This window comes from Bombyx mori, chromosome 11 (genome assembly GCF_030269925.1).
Source record: "Bombyx mori chromosome 11, ASM3026992v2".
NCBI classification, from domain to species: Eukaryota; Metazoa; Arthropoda; class Insecta; order Lepidoptera; family Bombycidae; genus Bombyx; species Bombyx mori.
In genome coordinates, this window is record NC_085117.1 from 20,256,274 (window position 1) to 20,279,719 (window position 23,446).

The 23,446-nt window shown below is 36.4% G+C and overlaps 1 protein-coding gene across 1 annotated transcript in view; it reads right to left on the reverse strand.

Moving 5' to 3' along the window:
- Window positions 1-22,948, reverse strand: part of LOC119629127 (knirps-related protein) — a 72,666-nt gene extending 49,718 nt beyond the window's left edge. Inside the window, exon 1 of the mRNA XM_038013976.2 lies at window positions 22,490-22,948. Coding sequence (XP_037869904.1) covers window positions 22,490-22,549 — 60 coding nt within the window. The 5' untranslated portion in view covers window positions 22,550-22,948. The remainder of the gene's footprint in view (window positions 1-22,489) is intronic.
- Window positions 22,949-23,446: the final 498 nt, after the last annotated feature.

A 23,446-nucleotide genomic window follows, 5' to 3' on the forward strand; every position in this document is an offset into this window, starting at 1 on the left:
GTACATTTTTTCCCTTTTCTTTCTTTTTTTTTTTCCTACCTATGCTGATAGCCTTGAGAGGCTATTTCAGCTTTGCCTTGACGTGTAGGTGAGCTTACGGGGCTCAAACCCGGAGTGTTGCCAACACTGGCCTTAGCAAGAGCAGTGCTTCGCAGAATCTACCACCGGATCGAAAACGTGACCCACTGAGAAGATCCGACGAGAAACTCAGTGGGCTGTGTCTGTGGGTTAATTTACTCGCCGAGACCTTCGTCGCAAGCGACGGGTTTGGCGAGGATGTTGACTGGTGCTTGAGGTACCTAAACGCACCGTTAATGGATCGGGAGGATCCGTAATGACGTGTTTAGGGCGATGTCGACTGCTTACCATTCGGTCCACAGGATCGGGTATGTCATTTCCGGCGGCCACGACAAGAGGGTTTTCGTGTCATGCCGCCTTCTCAAAGTGGTGCAATCATGCCGACTGTAAATGCTTACTGACTGAGTCAAGCTTCAGGTCATTATGGAGTAGTGTACGAATAGCATTTGCATGCATCGGGAACTCTGAGGGCGGGAGTCTATATTGCACTAGTCCTGTTTCTACTGACTGTTTACATAAAGCATTACCTCAATAAACGCTTATGGAATTTTAAGTAAGTTTTAAAATTTAATTTTAAGTCTACGGTGTTTTTTTTCCAAACCAGTCCCGAAATAGAATGAATTCAGATTCAAACAACATATTTTAATGTTTAATTAACAAAATTATCTCCACGGATAATATTTAAACAGAAAATATATTAAATTTATTTGTATCATAACAACTTAACTATGGTGCTAATGACCTTATAAACTCAAAGCATAGATATAGTATTAAATATTTCAACAAATAAATCACAAAATTAAATATCAATAGGATACTAAAGAAAAAAAAAACACTCTGATTTGAACTCTATTGCTAAGTAAATAACGTTTATTAAAGTAAACAGCAAACGATAATAATGTAGCAAATAGAGCGGGGAAAGTAGGAGTTTCCAAATTATCGAGTTAGATATGAGATGTCGGCATTTAGCGGCTTCTGTTGACAAACGCCGCACACGCGGGTATTCGCCACTGGCATGCCGTTTTACACTTAAGGCAAAGCACCGTAGAATTCATATTGCGTTGCACGAACACATTCAAATATGTATAGCATTATGTTTGCCGAAAGTATGGTTCTATTAATTTTTCTAAACGTATTGCTCTGTAAAATGTAATGTGTACATTGTGTATGTCTTCTCAAGATTTTTTGGAATCGATAATTTTAAAATATAGAATGCAGATTTAGTCTAACTCTATTTTAATTTTCATAAACAATTGCATTGTGTATACTTTGAATTTAATATTGTTAATAAGCACTTCGGAAATTAAGAAATCTATTTGTGTTAGAAAATTTTATTGAAATGACTTTTTTTTATATGTCGCAGCTGACGTTTGTATTCAAATTCTTTAAATTTCTTTATGCTTAATTGTGAGCTTAGATTTTGGTGCAAGGAAACTAATTAACGCCGCCCATAACTCTCAACTATTTAATTGTTTAATCAAACTGAATTAAGAGTGTTTGAAAATTTTGTTTGGTGATTTCTTTTATGTAAAATTTAATATTACATGACACAAACAGTATGGTTACCTTACAAAGCGCAGTTCACAGTTTTAGTCTACTGCGCAGTTCCGGTATCATTGTGCTAACACCCACTTTTACACGATTCATGAGCAAACTCAACTCTATCTAATTTCGAAAGGTTTATTTATCTACACGTCATAGATCTAAATAAATCCAGAAATGATACTGACTACTTAACGCCTTGAAACGTTGGTGTTTTCTGGGCGATGCTCACTGGATTTGCGAATGAATTAGTCAGAGACGCAGGCGGATCACAATTTGGCACTTTAAAGTTTTGATGAAGATTTGATGTAGAAGATTGACAGAGGAAAGATTTCATGGTTTGATCTTGTAATTTTTGTTATGTTTTAATTTTAACTATTATAGTTTCTGTGATCAAGGAAGACTGAATTAATGATTAGAAAATGAATGAAGAGTTTTGTCAAGAAGAGCTTTATATTTTCAATGTCATTAACGACTGCATTTCAATCGTTTGCTTTTATTAATTGAAGTTTAAAAGCACTAATTTTGAGAAGAAGAATTTTATTTTAACTGTAACATGATTAAAAGTCATCAAAAATATCAAATATTAAGGCATTGAGATTGGTATTTAATTTATGCCGAAGATATTTATTGTATTGGTGGAAGTTAAGTATTTTAAAAACTAAGTCACTAGTTTCACATGATTTAATCAACGACCTAGAATCGCACCATCGCACCAGCACCCGGAGGTATCGGAGAAGGTGACTAAGGGATTCACTGGAGTATGGGCAGAAGTACTTTCAGAGATTACGGCGTTTGCTGGTGAACACGAGGGCACACGAGTAGGTGACACCATCCTAGTGCCAGATAAAAATTGAGTCCTTTGGGTTTACGACGGAAATTCACATTTCAGAGATCATTTCTGCAATGCTCCATCCTGCTCTGAGCTCCCCAGTGCCGTGCTTCCTCAATACTACGTCATGTCCATTTTCAAACGAAGTTCGGAAGGACTCCTTAGTAGTAGTAAGCGACCACTCAGCTTCAGGTGTGCTCGTCTATTTTTGAAAGTACAGAAAAAGGAATCTCTGAAATATCACTATTGAATGTCTAACTTTTCGTAAGTCTGTATGAGGTGTAACAATAAACCATGCGTCTTAAATCAGTTTTAATTAGTCTTTGTTATTCATTACCTTATATTTTACATTGAATTCTCGTATCATTTAAATCTGAAACGTTTTCACTGTCATTGGGTCAAACAATGAAGAATGGCCGCCATTATTATTAGGTTTTACGTCTTCTCAAGCAGAATGGCGCAGAGATCTAACAGTGATCCTAGTTTAAATATAAATTGATTGACTAGGACCAAGTAACCATCAACACTATCATTTTGTATTCAAATTCAAATTCAAATTCAAACAACAAATTCAACTATCAACCAGCGAGGAAGTATTTGTGAGTATGCTTAGCGCCCTCCATTTTATTTCTTTCATAATGGGACTATGTATCTCATTTTTGGGCTAGGAAATTATGTGTGTATTTGGCAAGTCTACGTCAATGGTTGCTACCACCTTGCCTCTGTCTATTGAGAAGAAATCATGTCCTCCGTTTTGAATGTTGGGACGTTCTTGTACATTACAATTACTCCGACCTCATGTCTCAAGGCGGGTGGCCATATTCACATTGTGATCTCTGTTGGTTTCGTTAACCGTACAACACCAGGTGGGCTGTGAATTTTCTACACATAAGGTATGTAATAAAAAAATAATAGAATTGTTTAACTTCAGCTGTCAACCCGATGCGCCAAGTGGACGCCAAGCCTAATTATCAGTGCTTCTCTCAAAATTAAATATGTTATTGTCTCACGATAACGCGCTTAGGTAACACAGTTCACAGGTTCGAGTTATGTAAATACATTTATGTAATTTTACAATTAAAGGTCATTTTTGAGTGGTGACCTAAGATCTTTGAGATTTTTTTGGTGTAATACTGTTTGAGGATAAAATTTTAGTGATCTGCGAAAATTGTGACCAAATAACGCTGCGTGAAGTTCATCGGCAATCAATATTAAATGTGATGAGTGGCTAATTGAATAGATTAAATTTTTTTTATATATATTTTGTAAATTTATTATAAAAAAAAGAACATAATATTCCTAACCTAAAAGTACATGTTATTACCCGCAACACGCTTCGTCAGATTACAGAAATAGAGTTATAAGCAACATGCTTCGTCAAAAGTACAATATCTTACTTTCAGCTACAAGCGTCGTCATAGATTAAATCTAATATTAAAAAAATAATCTGAAATAAAATAAAAAAAAAACATGCTCACTGAGTTTCTTGCCAATTCTTCTCAGGACGGAAGCTAGTTCTTGTGAATTGGCGGTAGTTCTTTTGACGTTCAACAAGTATGTACTTTCATTTATGTTGAATAAAAATTTTTTGATTTGATTTGAAATGTCTCTTTATGTGTCGTTTTATCGTTTTTGAAAGTTTTCAGTGATGTCGGTTGATATCTTTGGATATCTTTGGACCTTAATGCCTAAGCGCACACATATTATAATAACATGAATGCATTACGTTCAAATAATTGGGATCCTACTTTGCAAAGAACGCCTTACTTGCTTCGCGATAGAGATAGCCGAACAAAACTATGTCTTTATCTTGCCCTTATCCCAATATATGGGGTCGACGCAGCATGTTCTCTTTTATCATTCAAGCCCATCATACGCCATCTCTGGCATATCCTCTTGCACACAGTAGTCTTTTTAGGACGCTTCCCCCTCACGGTATAACTAAATGTTTTCTTCTTAAGCCCGGTCTGAAGCCAGATCGTGTTCACAGCTCAAACACTCACTCCTAAATTACATCAACTGTATCATTACATTAACCCTCGCTATTGAGACACGCGAATGTGATTATAACATTTCTAATTGTAATTGGTTTGAATGTTTGAACTATCAAAGTAATGATTTTAAGGTAAATTTTTACTTGTATTATTGGCATAAAAAATAGTTGTCGAGAAAAAAAACACAAACCTATTTAAAAGCGATTTGTTTTTGAAGTTTCTGTATCCATATTTAATAATATATAAAATACAATCATGCAATACATAAATAGTATATATAATAACAACGCCATTTTTGTGACCTGTAATATTATTAAATGTTGGAGATTATAAATTTTATTTATTTTATATTAAATTAGTATTTCACTTTTTGAACCATAAAATAACTGTATTTGATTATACAAAAAAATAATTCGAGAGAGCCGTGTCATTTATAAACATGCGAACGAATGATTTTCGTTAAATCGATTACTTATCTCGAATAATCGATTTTGTGGATCGCGACTCACAGTTGTTTTTTGTTCCGAATATTCGTTGTTTATGGCGATTTTACGGTGTTTGTAATGGTATTCGTACACGCGATGTTTTGTCACGATAGGAGTTATGGTGTGTATATAAGTAAATAGTGTAATGAGTTCAAATGTATTAGCTAGTATAAAAATATATAGTAATCTGTTGTGTCCGATAGTATCCGCATCTCTAGTGACGCGTTTCCCGGTGGGCTACTGACGCGAGTTTTCACATTTCTATCATCGAGCTCAAAATGCTTATTTAACACTTCATTAAGTAGTTTAAGTCGTACGGGAAGCAGTAACGAGTCCGTACTAATGACGTAAACCGTTTAGCGTCTATTTAACGCATTCGACTCTAAAACTGAGATGAGATTATCTTGACCGATTTTTTTTGGGCACTTCCTTGTTTCTTTTCTAAGAACTTCTTGTTTTACTGTAGTTGGAAAGTAAACGAAGATTTTGATAAAATATGAATACGATGTTTCGAAATACAGCTTAAGCCCGGGCGGCAAACTTCACATTTTCTTAACTCCAGGAGTCCCGTTTAATAACAAGTAGACTGTGAGTTCGTCTGCTCTATGTACTTGTTTCTACTGTTAACGTGATCGGCAATACCACTGACAGCTCTTTTCGAAAATCTCATAATGAAGGAGACGTTAAAACCCCACAGTTTCGTAATGAGTACGGCAACAGAATTCCTGAGTCCGCATCATAATCACGTTAGCACTTCTATTAGTGCAAGGTGTTACATTGATTCTGTAACGTCTATTTGAACGTATTATTTTCGTGTATAAGGATTACCTCGTCCCATACGTTTAAGCTCATTAGCGTTTCTGGTAGTTTGAACGTTTTTTTTTCTCACACTGTAATGTCAAAATGTACTTATTTTTAGACGTATCTTATTATCTCGAAGGAACCAGAATTAGTGTCCGAAAGTTCTAGATAAAAGTCAAAAACTTGCCACCATAACTAATTGTTAAGACAAGGGCACACTAAACTAACTGCAAATATTTAATTCGACTTATGTTGCTATTAATGTAAAACAATATCCACACGCACTGAAAACATTCTTCTAAGTATTTCAACTATTTTGATATTTGCATGCACAAACATATAGATAGATAAACAGAAAATCTTTTGATAATAATTTTTATTGTAATATATAAAATAAATTCAGAATTAAAAAATCATGCAACAAGCCATGCAGTATGAACCCATATAAAGTTGACGACGAAACATGACATAACAATGGCATTAAAGTACAAAGTCAATGTTAAGGAAGGCATAAAGTCGCCGGCTCGTGACGCACAAGAGTAAAAGTAAAAAAAAAATCGCTCCAGTTCCCACGGGCGGTCGCGTGTTCAGTGCTGCCATAGCCAATAGAGTAATGCACAAGCGATTAGCGATTTTGTGTTGTGTAACATTTTACATGCCAAAATTAGTAGTAGAATATAGATGTTTATTAGTGTAGTGTAAAGGTAGATATCATATTAGGGAACGTTTTTTACAAAAATCAGAATGCTATTTTAATAACGTTTTCAAGACGAGCTTCCAAACAGCAACAACAACAGGAGTGTTGGCTTAAGATTTTTCTTTGTCGTTTTTCTCAGACTTGCGTATTCTTTAATATTAATAAATTAAAGACTTGGTGAATAATATGAATATGAATATCTTTTTGAATGAATATCTTTTATGAATATGAATATCTCTCAAGGTAAAGGGTTCTACTAATGTATTTATAAATTTTCATTCACAGACTTAGTTAATATATGGTTCACATATTTTTAAGTGTTACTTTATTAGTCTAATGTTATTCTTTTAATTTTCAAATACGTGTTTTAAATTATTCGTAAAATAATGTACACATTTTCAGTTTTATTTAGTATTAAGAATTAGAACTAGGAACCATTTCCGAATCTGGAATCCTCATTTTAGCAGTACTTATATTAAATAACAATTTTACATAACTATTACATAAGATATTCGATGACTATTTAATATAAGACATTAATTTTAAATTACTTCTTAAGTGCTCAAAGTTTTGCTCTTTACTAAACGGTATCATAAGTATATAACATAGACCACACGTCAACCTTGATCTTGCTACCGTGTAATTAACCGCATCATTTGAACCGTCGCCGTAGCGTAAAGTGGCGTGGCGTCGTGGGGCTCGTGCCATATGACGTCACCGACGTTACTACAAGCTGCAATGAACTACTGTGAATACCTACTTTTAAATTAGGGAGCTATATCGTATTAGTAATGTTATGACGTGCTGTGAATAAGTAAGGGTTGATAGCAACGCTCTGCGTATCGGCCGCTAAGCTATTTTGGGTTTCGCGTTAAGGGCAATGGCGCAGTTATTTAAAGGTGACTTACATTTTATATCTTATAATCGTAGTCCGAGATTTTATACTTACAAATGGCAGTTCAATTTATGCCTATCTACACTATTAGTGAATATATTTCCGTCAATTTAATGGGAGAAGGACACAAATAAATGAACAGTCAAAGAAAAATTTGTGATTTATATTCAGGAACATGTAACGTGGGCTGGAATTACTATAGTTGCATATCTATGGGAATCATTAGCCGCTTAGGGCCGAGTTTCAACACTCCTCGTGGTGTCCGCCTGGCGACGGTAAAACGTTCGCGGTGTCCTTTATGCTGGGCCTCTCACATAAACATACACTTTAAAATTAACTCACGTAATAAATTCAGTTGAGCGCACTAAAGTCGATCCAAAGCGAAACCTCCGCGGCCATTCGGACAATTGGAATCAATAACATATTTAATTGCAGTGTCAAATCTACGATTGCGAACGCTATGCTAATTATTTTAGAGTACGAAATTAGCAATCGTAAACATTCGTACACAAAGGACTATTCATAAGTTCAAATTGGACTTGGAGATGCGGTATAACTGGTAAATGTCAATCATGGTGCAAGGAAACTCGTAAACTCAGTATTCAATTGTGAGCGTCATACAAGTTATAGCCACGCATTATGTCTTAGTATTTTAGATATAACGATTTATGATTTGCTTTGTCGTTTTCCTAATAGAAGGGTTCAAAATCGTTTAGGACATTTATTTAGGTTATTGTCCATTAGGTCCTCCTGATCTTAAGTTCTGAACAAACTATCGACGAGAGAACCTTTTCTTGTGACTTCCTACAGAAAAAACAACCTTTTTAAACTGCCTCTTAAATATCTTTGTTTTGTGATTTCGTCAAATTTTTTTAGTTTGAGAACTACGACTTGTCATTGCTGTTCATATAAATTGTAATTTTCGAAATATGAGGATTATAATTTCTATGTGAGATTAAATGGATAGTGTTTTTAATTGAGTAGATGTATTATAGGAATATGTGGATGGAAATTAGCACTGTCTTTTTGCGATAATAACATAAAAAGCCTAATTGTTAAAGGTAAATGGTAGGTTTGTTGGTTCACTAGTCGAGTTACATAGCTTTTCTGATTGTGTAGAGACTTTATACAGTTGCTATTGGCACTTGGGGTGCGGCCCCTCAAAGTGTGATAAATGAACATACAATATGCGACACACGAGTTATTTCAACTATTAATATAATTGGCGTTTTCGAGTCATGATTAACTAGTCATTAATAAAAATACTAAAACACCAGAGACATAACGATTAGTAATTTAAAAATTAATGAACGTCTGTATCCATGGATCGTTATTGATGATCTGACGCTCAGTGAAACCGCTCATCGCCGGAACACTCCAGTTATCTCCCATTCGACAAACGAAAAGAAAACTAGACTTAATAACGAGCTGTCATCGAGAACATTGACAAATTAAATATCAACATTCGAAAGAAATAACAAACAAATATATTTTTGCGCGCGTGAAATGAAAATAGTAGTCAAACAATCGAATCTCACTTTATTGGCGACGGCACGCGTAACGTTGTTGAACCTATCGATGAGTATGGTTAGGCAAACTTGTTTTTGCAGCCAAATAAGCGGATTTAGTTATTAAATCGTACGAGATTTATGTGTGTTCTTAAGTTTGTGTTGGGTCCGAGGAGTGAGGATTGGTGCCGTCAAATTTTTGCCACGTTGTAATTAGAGAACGGTGCAAGGGGTCATGCGAACAGAATGATAGGAAACGGCATCGGGTCGACCTCACGGTCGTGTGGTGCAAGTTATGAAATATAACCGAGTCGTGTGAAAGTTCTTACATCGTATTCAATTTGAACAGCTATGTAGGAGATTTTACAGAGACCATAACTATGATGTATATACTTTATATATAAAGTATATACTTTGTTACCATATTGAATCACCAATAGTGAGGATTAACTACATTTTTTTTCTCTATGGTTAAGTGGACTGAAAAAGCAGCTTTGTTTGAATATATAATTCAAAGTTCGTATATAATACTATCGACATTATGTTAATTATAAATGTTTAGTATTCATCATTATAGCGTTGTTTACATCTAACGCATAAAGACTCACGTTCCGTTGGAATGAGCTCCCCTCCACGGTGTTTCCTGAGCGCTATGACATGTCCTTTTTTAAACGAGTCTCGTGGAGAGTACTTAACGGTAGGCAGTAACCACTCACCATCAGATGGGCCATATGATCGTCTGCCTACAAGGCCAAAAAAAAAGCTGACAATGTCTAAAAATAAACACAGAATCTATTTATTTACGCAATGTACATTATCTATATATTGAGCGTGTATCTTATGGTTGCGGGATCAACCCGCTGATCGCTCACGTCTCGCTACCTGATAAAGTTTATTTAACAGTTAATTATAATTAATAGCGGCAAGTTTGAGTTTTGAATTAATGATTTATAAATTTCATATTGCTACCTGCCGATTTCTTTCTTGTAACCTAGATTTAATGTACTTAGAAAAAAAAACATTGCTTAAGTGGGCAGGCCATCATGACGGCCGTTTCATGAATAGTGTTCACTTCACTTTGTTCGTCATAATTGTGAATATAGAACCATGACCAAACATTAAAAAAAATATTAATATACTATAGTGGGTCAAGCGGTAGGCGCATTACTAGAAACACGTTATACTAGTTACAACGGCTGCCCCACCCTTCAAACCGAAACGCATTACTGCTTCACGGCACAAATAGGCAGGGTGGCGGCACCTACCCGTGTGGACTCACAAGAGGTCCTACCACCAGTAATTACGCAAATTATAATTTTGCGGGTTTGATTTTTATTACACGATGTTATTCCTTCACCGTGGAAGTCAATCGTGAACATTTGTTGAGTACGTATTTCATTAGAAAAATTGGTACCCGCCTGAGATTTGAACACCGGTGCATCGCTTCAACTTGTAACTATACATGAGACCTTAGAACTTGTATCTCAAGGTGGGTGGCGCATTTACGTTGTGGATGTCCATGGGCTCCAGTAACCACTTAACACCAGGTGGGCTGTGAGCTCGTCCATCCATCTAAGCAATAAAAAAAAAAACTAAAATGGTGCCGCCCAGGGTAAATAGTTATCACAATGTTTGATAAATGATTATATTTTAATTTATACCAGCGAAGTCACGCTCCGCTGTAACAACCGATTAATATAAGAAAACACATATTTTCTTTCAAACGAAACGAACTTTCAAAAAGCTTTTTATGAAGTGTCATGAAAGACCGTGCAAAGCTTCAGATTAATACGATGGACAACATCCAAACGCATGCAACATTAACAAATACTCAGAAAACGTATTTAGTTTCTTTTTGTACGGTAATGGTAGTCGGACGAGCATACGACCCATCTAAGGGTGAGTGGTTACAATTCTAGAGATGCTAATAGGCTATTAGGAAAACTGAGCTAGATTTTTAAATATTGGAAAGAGTATTGAAACCTACGAAGTATCGTCTATCGGAGTACTGTATACTGTCTATCGAAGTAGCGTCTATTAGTCCGCAAACTATTATGAAGCTATTTCCATATAACCCAGTACTATGCTAATAGGGTAGTAATGCTAATAAGGTCCGGCAAAATTATTTTCCTATTTAAAATAATTAACAACTAAATACATCTAAACAGTTGCAATGGGTGAAATTACATTCAAAAATACGTCGTTTTAAATTAATTATTGACATCGCATTACGCCTCAGTGAAAATGTTATTAAACAAAAATAGTCTTTGTCTTCTGGCGTTGGACGGTCTATTTTACCATTGAAGTGCGGTTGGACTTTTGATTATATAAATGATGTCGATGCATGATGTATTGTCTGCATTCGACCTTATTTCATTTTATAATTTATAAAGACGGTAGTCAAAGTTTTTTTATATTCAATTAACTCTTCGTACTCATCGCAATATTAGTTAGTTACTGCGTTATGCAAGATGAAAACAAAATATTTTTTATGACGGCACGGATGACGAAGAAGCGTTAGTAGCGGTATTGTGAGGGCGCAGGTTTGAAATGCAGAGTACTGGACATATTGTCGAATATGAGCAAGTTAAGTTTTACTGGTGGTAGGACGTCTTATGAGCCCGCACGGGTAGGTACCACCACCCTGCCTATTTCTGTCGTGAATCAGTAATGCGTTTCAGTTTGAAGTGTGGCATCTCAAGGTTGGTAGCGGCACTTACGTTATACATGTCTATGGGCTCCGGTAGCCACTTAACATCAGGTAGGCCGTGAACTTGTCCACTCAATTAAGCAATAAAAAAAAAGTCACCCAGGCTTTTCTAAAGTTCATAAATAGTACAGCCAAAATGTACCTTTTTAGATCGATATCTCAATTGCATTGGAGCAACGTTTATCGTACCCTCGGCGCACATGATGACATCCGTACAAAGCCTTTGACATTCTCGTTAAGGAGAACACAATCGACACAAATCCGAATATCTTCGTTAAATCACGAAATGCCAATAAAATACAACGCAAAGTACATAAACAAGTACCAGTTCATGAAACATCGCGGACGGTACGACACTTCGTAACATAGTGGACGGTATGGCAACATTGGATTAGGGAGTCATTTTGGTTTAATTATTTATTTTGTATGTGTTTTATTGTCACCCCGTTTCGTCTGTGAGGAATAGCCTAATGGCTCGAAGTGGAAAATAGTCGATATTAATTAATATAGTTTTGGAAGTATATTGAGGAAATCTTCTTTCAGGGAAGAAACATTTTACTGACTTTTAAAACCCTTCATGCTTAGACATATACTTATTTCTGTTTTATCTTGTAAATTTTTGTATGTAATAAATTAATATTCAACGTAACTCTTAAGAGTCAATATTAATTAATGTTACCTATTACGAAGGGATAGCGTTGATAATTGTTAAATGATAGCTTACAATACAACAGTGCAGTGTCCTCTTATTTGTCCATACTGTTTCTCTTATATACTTGAAATACTAGAGATCCCAAATAGGGGCGTATAGTCTAATGTAGTACACGATTGCTCACAAACGCTCACGTTTCGATGAAGCCGTACCAAACTGTGTTCGAACAGGATGCACGGGCACGGACATCGCAGAGTACAACTTTACGATAATTGCACTAGTGTGGACGGACTCGTGTTTGCAGTCTTGACATTTTTGCATCTAATATTTTTGAACCGTTTATATCAATATGAACGTCTGATGGCTTTATGAGTTTAGTTTTATAGGTATTACCGCTATCCACCAAGAGACATGAGGCTGAAATCTCCGCTTGGTAACAACGACTTTTTTGTCTTATAAAGACGGAATATAGGGAAGCTTTAAAACACATAGGCGCGATGGTGGTACTAAGCTAATATTTCATTGACATAAACTCAGTGTTCGGTTAGATGTACTTAATACATTTAAAATTGGAAACAAAAATCTTTATTAATATTCAGAAATTTAAATGGAAAAGCAATCGATCTTAAATGTCTTTTGGATTTTATCTGTCTTTAGATACTAGCTAGAATGTTATCAAAATAAATAATCGCAGTGCAACCTCAGTAACGAACAAAATAATATCTAATATTCGCCTGACGTAAGGTAATTGATTAAGTTAAACAAATATTTTATCAAAATACCCTACTCTTTTGCATCTACGTTTGATGTAAGTGCAGTTAATAGAACCAGTTTAATTTATATAAGTTTCAGATTCCGTTGTTAAAATACCATCCAATCTATGCAAGTTAAAAAAAAGGTTTGAAAAAGCAAATGCCTCAATACAGCAAAAATAAGTCAACAACTAAAACAGTACAGTTCGTTCAGCTCAATAACAATAAAACAATAAACTTGTCTTTACGATAAGCAATTTCGCTAATTGTTTGCGCAAAAATTTCTTTTCTAAGAAATAACGTTTCTTACGGTTTGTTTGATGTTTGAATGGCTTTTTTTTGTGTTTAAGGGTTGATATTAGGGCCTTCGAAGCTCAGTTTACTGTCATTGTAGCAGTATGTTGCCGTTAGTTTTGTATCAAAATTTCCTTTAGTAGTAGAATTTTTTGCGCAATCCATAATTTTTTGTTTTTGGTTTTACGTAACCAAAAATAATAGTTGGGGAAAATTAGCATGGATATTTTATGAGCTGTGGCAGTTGGCACTGCCTTCTGCAATTTTATGTAGCGATATAAGAAAGTTTACGTAGGTTGAAAATTTAAATTTGCAGCTAAACTTTCCGAGCTGAAGGGTCGAGCAAATGTATACTAATATAATTGAGGCTTCGACCTCATATTACAAATGGGGTGGTGGCTCGTGTGTTAATGTTTATGGGTTGTAGTGACCACTTCACATCAATGGGCCACGAGATATGAACATGATGCTGGAACTTATATTACATTGGTTCTAAAAGTGGAATTTTGTTTATTTAGTCTCATAGCTATTAATTACTACAACACCGTAGGGCTTAGGTTCGATTTCTGGTTGAAGGCAGTCAGTTTCTCTGTTAAAGAAACCAGCATAGAATGTTTGGTTCGGTTTGTTGAATGTAAATCTTTGCGTGCTTACTCATTAGGAGTTTTGGAACTGACGCTACATTGAACTCAAATCGAACGGATAGCAATCCTTAAACCAGACCATGAACAATCGATATCGACCTCTGCTTGAGGCTACTGATCATTGAGCAACAGCCGACGTTGCGCTAACCATTTCGGAAGCGTAAAATTGCGCAGTCTATCAGTAATTAAAAGCGACTTAAAACTGATCCGCTCGGGTCGTTAGCTCGCGACATTTTCGAAACTCAACTAAATGCCTTTTGAACTGATTCCGAAACGGTTCGTGTTGTACAGTTGGCCCTAATGATGGACACTAATGGACTTGCACAGTGAAATTCGAACGCCGCTGTTTCCAATACGTATTTAAAGGAGAAAAGTTTCCTTTATTTATATGCATACTTTACCCATGTGAATATAATCTATGTATGAGCGTTCGAGGCCTAATGCGTGTGGAAAACTATTACTAAGTAATCGAGATTCTTTCAGAGCGGTTCGTTTGTTAGTTAATTATATAATCACGATTGTAATGACAATTTAGACGGAATTATCTCTGATTTTGACGAGCAGCACGCGATTTCCATCAACTTCTATATCTTTTAATTATCAAATTATTGCTATTGCAGCATTACTGAACAATTAATCAGATTTGTTCTTAATAAAGTTCGAATTCACAGGGAGCTATACCCAAACATTTGCGTTAATTAAATAATTAGATTTAAAATGAATACTTGTATTGTGCGCGTTCCTAGACCATCTATTCGAATACTATGAACCTTAATATCGATACTGTTGGTACTCCATGAGTACTTCTTTCATAGTAAGAAATGACACTTGGTGCGCAGGGAGTTTTAAAAAAACATACATTTAACAAAATGATTAACCACAGCGGAGCGTCATCCAGTTTCACGAGCAAGATATTAAGGGTTTATTGTTTACAAAAATCAGAATGTAGTGAAATTGCAAAAATAAATAAATACATAAATAAGTATGCTAAATGATATAAACAGGTGAGATAATTGAAAATTTGACGTACAATATACATATCTGTACAAGTAATGAAATATGCACAGTATGAAGACAGAAAATGTTTTTGATTCGTCTCTTGTAATTTTATCGACAGGAGCTATAGCGTGTGAAATGCATCATTTGTTTGCTGCATATTCTCTTAATACGACCATCACTGATAATACTTTCAATCATCCATAATATATTAGTTTCCAAAGTTTATAAAGAGCTACGAAGGTCAGGACACATATTCTTTTAAAGCACTAATGTAATAGATAAGGCTCTGAACTCGACGAACAATTGTCATTGTGTATTGTGGCATTATTACGGCGGCGTTACGTGGCTGACACACATACGACGCACGTAAGGCTCCGTTTATAATAGCTACTTAATAATTATGTGCCTTATGATTTAATTGTGAATTCTAAAACCGACAAAGGTACACTCCGTGATCTGGTCTGTATCGGTTAACCAGCAACTGCAATGATAACTGGACATTTCAAACACTTCTACTAAGAGTACTAGGAGAACATTAGTCAGTCTATGGTTGAATGCGAATATTTAATTGATTGTTTTCTATTTACTACGTTTTTCTGTTTTTTTTTCAAATTGTTGTTATTTTTGTTTTTCGTTTTGCTTTAGTTATTTAATTCTAGACGATGCGACGCCACATTCGTTTTTAGTTATTTAAGCGTGGAGACATTTAAATGGTGTTTAGTTGTAAGGTTAGATTTTATATAGTTTAAGTTTGTCTTCCAAATAAAATAAAAATAAAATATTAGGTGTAGACTATATACTATATGTGTACTATATGAGGGTGGATTTCGATTATGACTTATCGTACGTAGCCTGTAAATTAGTTAAAAATTATTGTTTTAAAATTAATTTAACATTTCTTTTTCTTTGCCTAGGTAGGTGAACGAGCCTACCTGGTGTTAAATGGCCACTGGAATCAATAGACATCAACGAAGTAAATACGCCCACCCACATTGAGATATGAGCTCTAAGGTCTCAGTAAAGTACAACGGCTGCCCCGCTCTTCAAACCGACAAGCATTACTGCTTCACAGCAGAAACAGGCACGATGGTGGTATCTACCCGTGCGGACTCACAAGAGGTCCTAACACCAGTAAAAATTTACATGTTCAAAAACGACTGTGTTCGTTCTTTTGATTGCGATATATTTCTACATATCACGCTCGAAAAAAGTGTAAATTATTACAGGTACCACTCCGGTCTGCCCACGTTAAGGTATGGTTCCGAACTCGGCAACAAGCAGCAGTGCTGATGCCACAATGCTGCAACTAAGGTGTTGCCAGCAGTGACGCGTCTGCCGCAGCAGTAAGAGAAACTATATGTGTTGGTCTGTCGCGGCGGTAGGGCGACACTTACGCGTAGCAGTGCTGCCGCTATATTGCTGTCTAGCTCAGAATTTAATCTCATATAAGCTTATAGAGATTGTATGGAGACCGCTAGCCCACTGAGTTTCTCTTCGGATCTTCTCAGTGGGTCGCGTTTCCGATCCGGTAGTAGATTCTGCGAAGCACTACTCTTGCTAGTGTCAGTGCTAGCATCACTCCGTCTTGAGCTCCGTGAGCTCACCTACTTGTTAAGGTTACGCTGAAATAGCCTCTCAAGGCTATCAGTTTAGGTAGGCAAAAAAAAATGGGGGCCAGTAGTGCCGCGACAACACTGCTGCGTGCAGCGGAGTTCCGAATCATACCTTTAAGATTGAATGAAATCATAGTAATCTGTGGGTAGGTACTTGAATTGGGATGTCATTTTATATTGGTTGATTACGGCTGTAAAAATCTAATATTTTGGATTTGGTTTCGAGTGCTGAAAAAACAGTTCAATGGCTTAGCGAGATTTCTTGATTGAGGATAGATATTCGCAGTTCCAACACGCATCTTTTTGCGTCTTACATGATTCGTCAAAGATCAAGATCAGCAAATAGACAGAAAAACAAACAAGTTACGTGGATACAAAATATCTTTATGTCGTATTATATTCTTTATTTTATAAACGTCATAACATACAAATATACGATTTAAACTGTTTTAACGATTTAATGTCATGTTCTGAGAGGATAAAAAGAGGCTTAAGCACTACAAAGACACTCCTCTTATAGATGTTGAAGTAATTGATGAGTTGGAAACAGACCAAAACTGCGAATAGTTTGAAACTTTCACGTTTATCTACATTACACACACGATTATTTAACGGGTTGGTACGACGATATTCACATCTCACGAGTTCCCGATATATCAACGTATTGCAAGATTAAAACTAATTTATTAGTCGAAAGTTCCGTGTGTGATAATAAATATTTTGTGCATTCGTGACCGCAGTTATTGAAAGTTCACGAACACGTGGAAATAAGAGTGTTGCGACTAGGTTAGAGTGGACAGGGAATTAAGTAGCATTTAATTATTAGTGGTAAGACGTCTTGTGAGTCCGCACGGGTAGGTACTACCGCCCTGTCTATAAATGCCGTATAGTAATGCGTTTCGGTTTAAAGGGTCGGGCAGCCGTTGTAACTATAATGAGACCTCAGAACTCATATCTCAAGGTAAGTGGCGGCATTTACGTTATAGATGTCTATGGGCTCCGGTAACCACTTAACACCAGGTGGTCTGTGAGCTCGTTCACCCATGTAAGTTACAAAAAAAATAAAAATAAAAATAAGGGCATTTGGCCATGCCTGATCGAGGGGCTTCTAGTTCCTCATTAGAGAAGGAATCTAATGTGATAAGTGATGCTGTGATAGTTTATTTATAGTAATCGAGACAGAAGACATCCGGATGTGACCGTCTGCGGCCGAGACTTGAAAAGAGTTTTTAACAACAGACCGAGGATTGATTATGCGCTTGGCTTTGCTCATGACTATGAGCGACTTTTTTTTCTGACCTATGCTGATCGCATTGAGAGGCTATTTCAGCTTCTCCTTGACGTGTAGTTGAGCTCACGGGGCGCAAACCGGAGTGTTGCTAACACTGGCCTTAACAAGAGCAGTGCTTCGCAGAATCTACCACCGGATCGGAAACGCGACCCACTGAGAAGATACGGCGAGAAACTTAGTGGGTGTCTGTGTCTATGGGTTAATTTACTTGTCGAGCCCTTGGTCGCAAGCGACGGGCTTAGCCAGGTCGGTGGCCGGTGCTTGAGGTACCTAAAAGTACCGTTAATGGATTGGGAGGATCCGTAATGACATGTTTAAGGCTATGTGCGACAGTGATCACATATAATCATATGGGCCGTCGACCGCCTTTATTAGCAACGAAAAGTATAAAATAAAGTTCGCGGATTTTATTTATTTAACTGACAGCAAATAAGTACAATTTAAACGGTTTTCCTAATCATTTAGCACTACTACACAGAAGCCTAAAATATTAGCACTGACATTTATCAGTTACATACTCGGAAATCTGTAAGTCTGAAATACACGTATCAGCAAAAGCGTACGTGATGTAATAGGGAAGCTCGACGCGTATCAATTTTTCTGAGTAGCTACTTCCATAGCACGTGTTCCCGGACGACTTCCACGAAGAAGGAATAACGTCTACACATGCATTTTATTTACGTGGAATATTTTGATTGAATTTTAGTTATCAAATCTCACAAAAATGGCTGAATTTCCCGCACAATTATAGTTTTTGATCTGTAATAACAAGGACCCTTTTTATCATGGGAATTAATATGACCTGCCGTGTATTATATATCTGCTTTAATAAATACGACAGCTTATTCATCAGTTAGTGATTTCACGAACCGACGGCTCCACAAATCGATTGGTGGTATAAGAACCAGAGAGCGATACGAGCAGCTATTTAGGCCGGGTAAACGAAAACTGTAGTATTCTCTCTGAATAACAACCGGGTGAAACCTTCGGGTCAGTTTGGACGTGTAATTAAAATCAAAGTCGCAAAATTCAAAATTCAAATTTACTGGTGGTTGGACCTCTTATGAGTCCGCACGAGTAGGTACCACCACCTTGCCTATTTCTGGCGTGAAACAGTAATGCGTTTCGGTTTGAAGGGTGGGGCAGCCCTTTTAACTATACTTGAGACCTTACAACTTATATCTCAAGGTGGGTGGCGCATTTACGTTGTAGATTTCTATGAGATCCAGTAACCACTTAACACCAGGTGGGCTGTGAGCTCGTCCACCCATCTAAGCAATAAAAAAATCATGAAGTAACGTGGGCAAACTTCGTAAAGTGAGTGAGGTGGGCCGTGAACAAGTCTGTCCATATACAACTGCTAGTGTGTGTGTTTGTTTATGTGTGTGTGTTTATATAATAACAATACACAGACAGTGGTTGCGCAGCGGTCGAAAATGGGCCACAATTAATGTTTTTTATATTATAGATAAGCATATTTCCTATCATCACGTTACGAGTATTATAAAATACTAAATTATATAAGGCGACGACTGTAGCCGCGGCCTACACACCAGGGATCGTGGGATTATTTCCCACGAGGGTAAATTATTGTTTTACGTGTTTTATGAGTTTTTTTGTGTGCGTATAATGGCCGCACTTATCGCGATATAATGGGCGATTGTTCATTGAGCGACGACGGTCATTTACAATCAATTGTTTGGTTCCGATGGCTTGTGGATGTGAGTGTTTTGTATATTCCTTGTTGCGGTCGGCGTGGTGCTTACTCTAGATCAGTTTGATGACTAAATAAAAATCCCACTTTATTATTTACTAGCAACCCGCCCTCGCTTCGCTTCGGAAACTGTAATTTATTATTGATTTCTCCACTATTTAATAGATGTTATTACACATATAAACCTTCCTCTGCAATCACTCTATCTATTAAAAAAAACCGCATCAAAATCCTTTGCGTAGTTTTAAATATTTAAGCATACATATGGATATAGGGACAGAGAAAGCGACTTTGTGTTATATTATGTAGTGAAGCTAAGACATATTCATGCTATATATGCATTTGAAAATTAAAATGATACATTCTAATATTACTGTCAAGTAAATAGAAAAGCTAATTAACGTGACATGTTTTTACGGGTAGTTGCCATTGTCTTGCCTATATCTGCCACAAAGCAGTACTGAGTTACAGTTTGAAGGATAGGATAACAGTTATATTTATAATATGTGAATAGTCTTTCAGGCCGCCTGAGTTTGTTTCATAGAAAGGAATAGAGGAAGAAGAAAAATAGGAACTGACGTTTTTGGTCTTGTAATTATAGGCACTGAGCTTTAAAAGTTCAATATTGTGCTTTACTGTTATACTGTATGCGGATTAATTTAAATCGACATATTTTACACGAATTGCGGTGTTAATGATAAAAAAACTTCGGCTGTGTAAATAGTTAGCGTTCACAACAGACAATAAATAGTTTGTGTTTGTTTATAGTCATAAGGAAGTTTTTTGTATCCTGTTATTAAGATAGTAAATTAGTTACCGGGTAGGTACCAGCATCACGCCTATTTCTATATATATTATTATATCTTTGATGATCTCTGAACAAACGTCAGCCGTGAGAGCATATATATTTTTATTATTATATATCCTTACAGTGTAAACAATTTGCAATAGGATACCTGCATTATTTATAACATAGAAAATGAATTAATTTAGATTAGCACCTTATCCATGCATTTCAATCTTGCCTTTTTGCGCGATAGAACAACAAATACTCGATTTTTGAACTTCTAATGTTTTAAGTTGCAGTCATTGACTTTATTAGATTCAGATAACCGCTTTGCTCCAAAGTGGTTGTGAACTTGTTTCATCTGCTGTAAGAAAATGTTTCTTAAGTTTGAAAAAATCATGCTCAAGTGAACCATACCTGTGTTTGATATTCTTTTTTTTTTTTGTTTTTTTTTTGCTCAGATGTATTCGCAAAATTACCATAATATTTGTTAGTATTTTTGTTATTTCTTTGCCAGTCGACCACCGGTGATGGGATTCTAATCCACTGTTTCTGTGGTCAGGACAAACTTACACTTTATTTTCTGTATTGTTTCGTAGAATTTAGAGAGCTTTTGTTTCAAAGCTTTTTGTACCCTTTTGACACTTCGTAAGGAGCTTAAGTTTTGTCTCATTGAATTAGGTTCGTTTAAACTTTTGCAAATCAAACAGAATTCGAAGAATTTTTTTATTTTAAATAAAAGTTTGAGGATTAAAATATTTATTGCTTTGTGGCGTTTTATGAAAACAATGCGGGTAAGTGTACAATTACAAGCTATACATAGATAGTAGTCTCACCGCAGTCACTGATGACTCGCCCTTCTTGTCAACGAGAATGGTGATTAAATGATGTTAAATTTTATAAGTGACCGTCAAAATTGGTCCAGAGGCTAGCTCACTTAATTTGTTTTTTATTTTTATTAGATGAGTGGACGAGCTCACAGCCCACCTGGTGTTAAGTGATTACTGGAGCTCATAGACATCTATAACGTAAATGCGCCAACCACTTTGAGATAAGTTCTAAGGTCTCAGTATAGTTACAACGGCTGCCCCACTCTTCAAGCCGAAACGCATTACTGCTTCACGGCAGAAATTGGCGGGGTGGTGGTACCTACCCGTGTGGACTCAGATGAGATCCTACCAGCAGTTGTTACCACCGGTTAAAAAAAATAGCATACACATAGGTGATGTCGGGTACAACACTATGTCAATGAACATGTTATTCATACCGATGCTGCTATAAGAGTTTTATCGCGATACATAAATTGCACTACATACATCAATTTTTTTTAATTTTTTTTAAATTTATAGTTGGTAAACATGGTTAGGGACCCCCTGGCGTTGCTGTTCAAGAGCGAAGGTGTCCACTCACTATCAGATTGGTCATAAGCTTGTCAATATATCTTCCTAATACTGAAACCTTAGTTTTAAGTACTGTTGTGATGCATTTTCGTCCTAAGGGATATTATTTTCTTATTCCTCAAGATACAGATGGGCAGCATCATGAGAATGGATCCTGTGATCTTTGACGAGCCGTAACCGCTTCTCATCAGATGGGTTGTGAACTTTACTATAGGTATAAAAACTTCGTCGCTTAGTACGATGTATAAGGTATTAATTATGCCATGTCCTATATTTGATACAGATTTGAGTATATGAATTAAATTATTTTGTTTATTATAGAGTTAGTGTCACTTAGCGTACTTTGTTGTTCAGATTGCCAGATCTGTTGTATTTGATTCACACTTCGCTTCGATATATTTTTATAAACATTAGGTAAATAATGGTACGACGTACTTAGTTTATACTGTATGAGTAATTGAGTTTCATGTAATGTGAAAATTTTAATTTTGTTTATAGCACTGAAATGTAACAACTTGTCATGTCTTTTTATTTTTGTTTCTGTGGTTTCTATTTTGAGAAATATAGAATATTTGTCGTGAAAAGCTTAGGGCTCGTTGAAGTCTTTTACAGGACGCGAGAGGTTTGCTCGATGAAAATAATAAAAATAATGTAATAATTCTTAAGGGTCAGTCACAAACCCAAAAAGATTAAATTTTTGTAAATAAAGTTTTGTTGATTTATTTTCATTATGTGGTGGGTGCAATCATCGTAATTGTTTACGTCGTGTTGGTCCACGTGATACGGGTGATAAACACTTACCTTTCTATCTTTGGTGTCAGAGCACAGTATCGTAACGGCTGAGTTGCCAAAATCCCACATACACTTCACAATACGACGGAATTGAACTCAATTATTTGAGTCAATAATTTCACTGGAGTCGCACGCACGTTAAGTGCCCCGGCTACTGTCCGTTTCAAATGTCACAGTTCCCGGTCACTTTCGTTGTAAACAAACATAGCGTTTATGTCTCGTTCAATTTGCACGTGTCGCGTAACTGAAACTGAAAACGACTCTAGCTTGAACGTGCACTTTTTGAGTTGACGTCCGTTACCTTCGATTTTAATGTGACGACAACATTTTGACGGTTCTCATAAAAAGTAATGTTATTAATAATTGAAACGTCACTGGGATGTATGTTATTGATATCGTGCGGACGATTCCATTTTGAGTGTTGGAGAGGTGCGTGTGTCTCGCACGGCGTACGCGCACGAATGCCCGCGGAGGTGGACTCGAGCCTCCGATCGCTGAAGGGGCGTGGCTACCATCTAACGCAACATCTATCCGTAATGCCGTCCCTCTCTGGCCGCTGCTAAAACAGAGCGATCCGTCTCGCTCCGGCGGTCAGGTGCGTTACCGGAATGGCTCGGTGGGATCGCGTGAACTTTGCCACTGCGCCTGCGCATCTTGTGTAATAAACTGTACGTCGCGTTACAGATCGCGCCGATAATCGCAACCTCTCGGCGCTGCGTCGGGCCGCTCCTACGGTCCATGTGTTTGTTGGTCATTTCATTAATTCTACACTGATTTATATCTTAGATTGTTGATTAATCGATTGCATTAAGTGCATTTCTGTTTGAACAGCTTCAAGATATTTTTTTTATAAAGTTTATTAATTATTTTTCTCTCCGTTCTCGAAGTCATAATTTTATATTATTTTACATATTATTATGATTGACATTGATTTTGTGAATGAATTCAATGAATATTTATGAATTC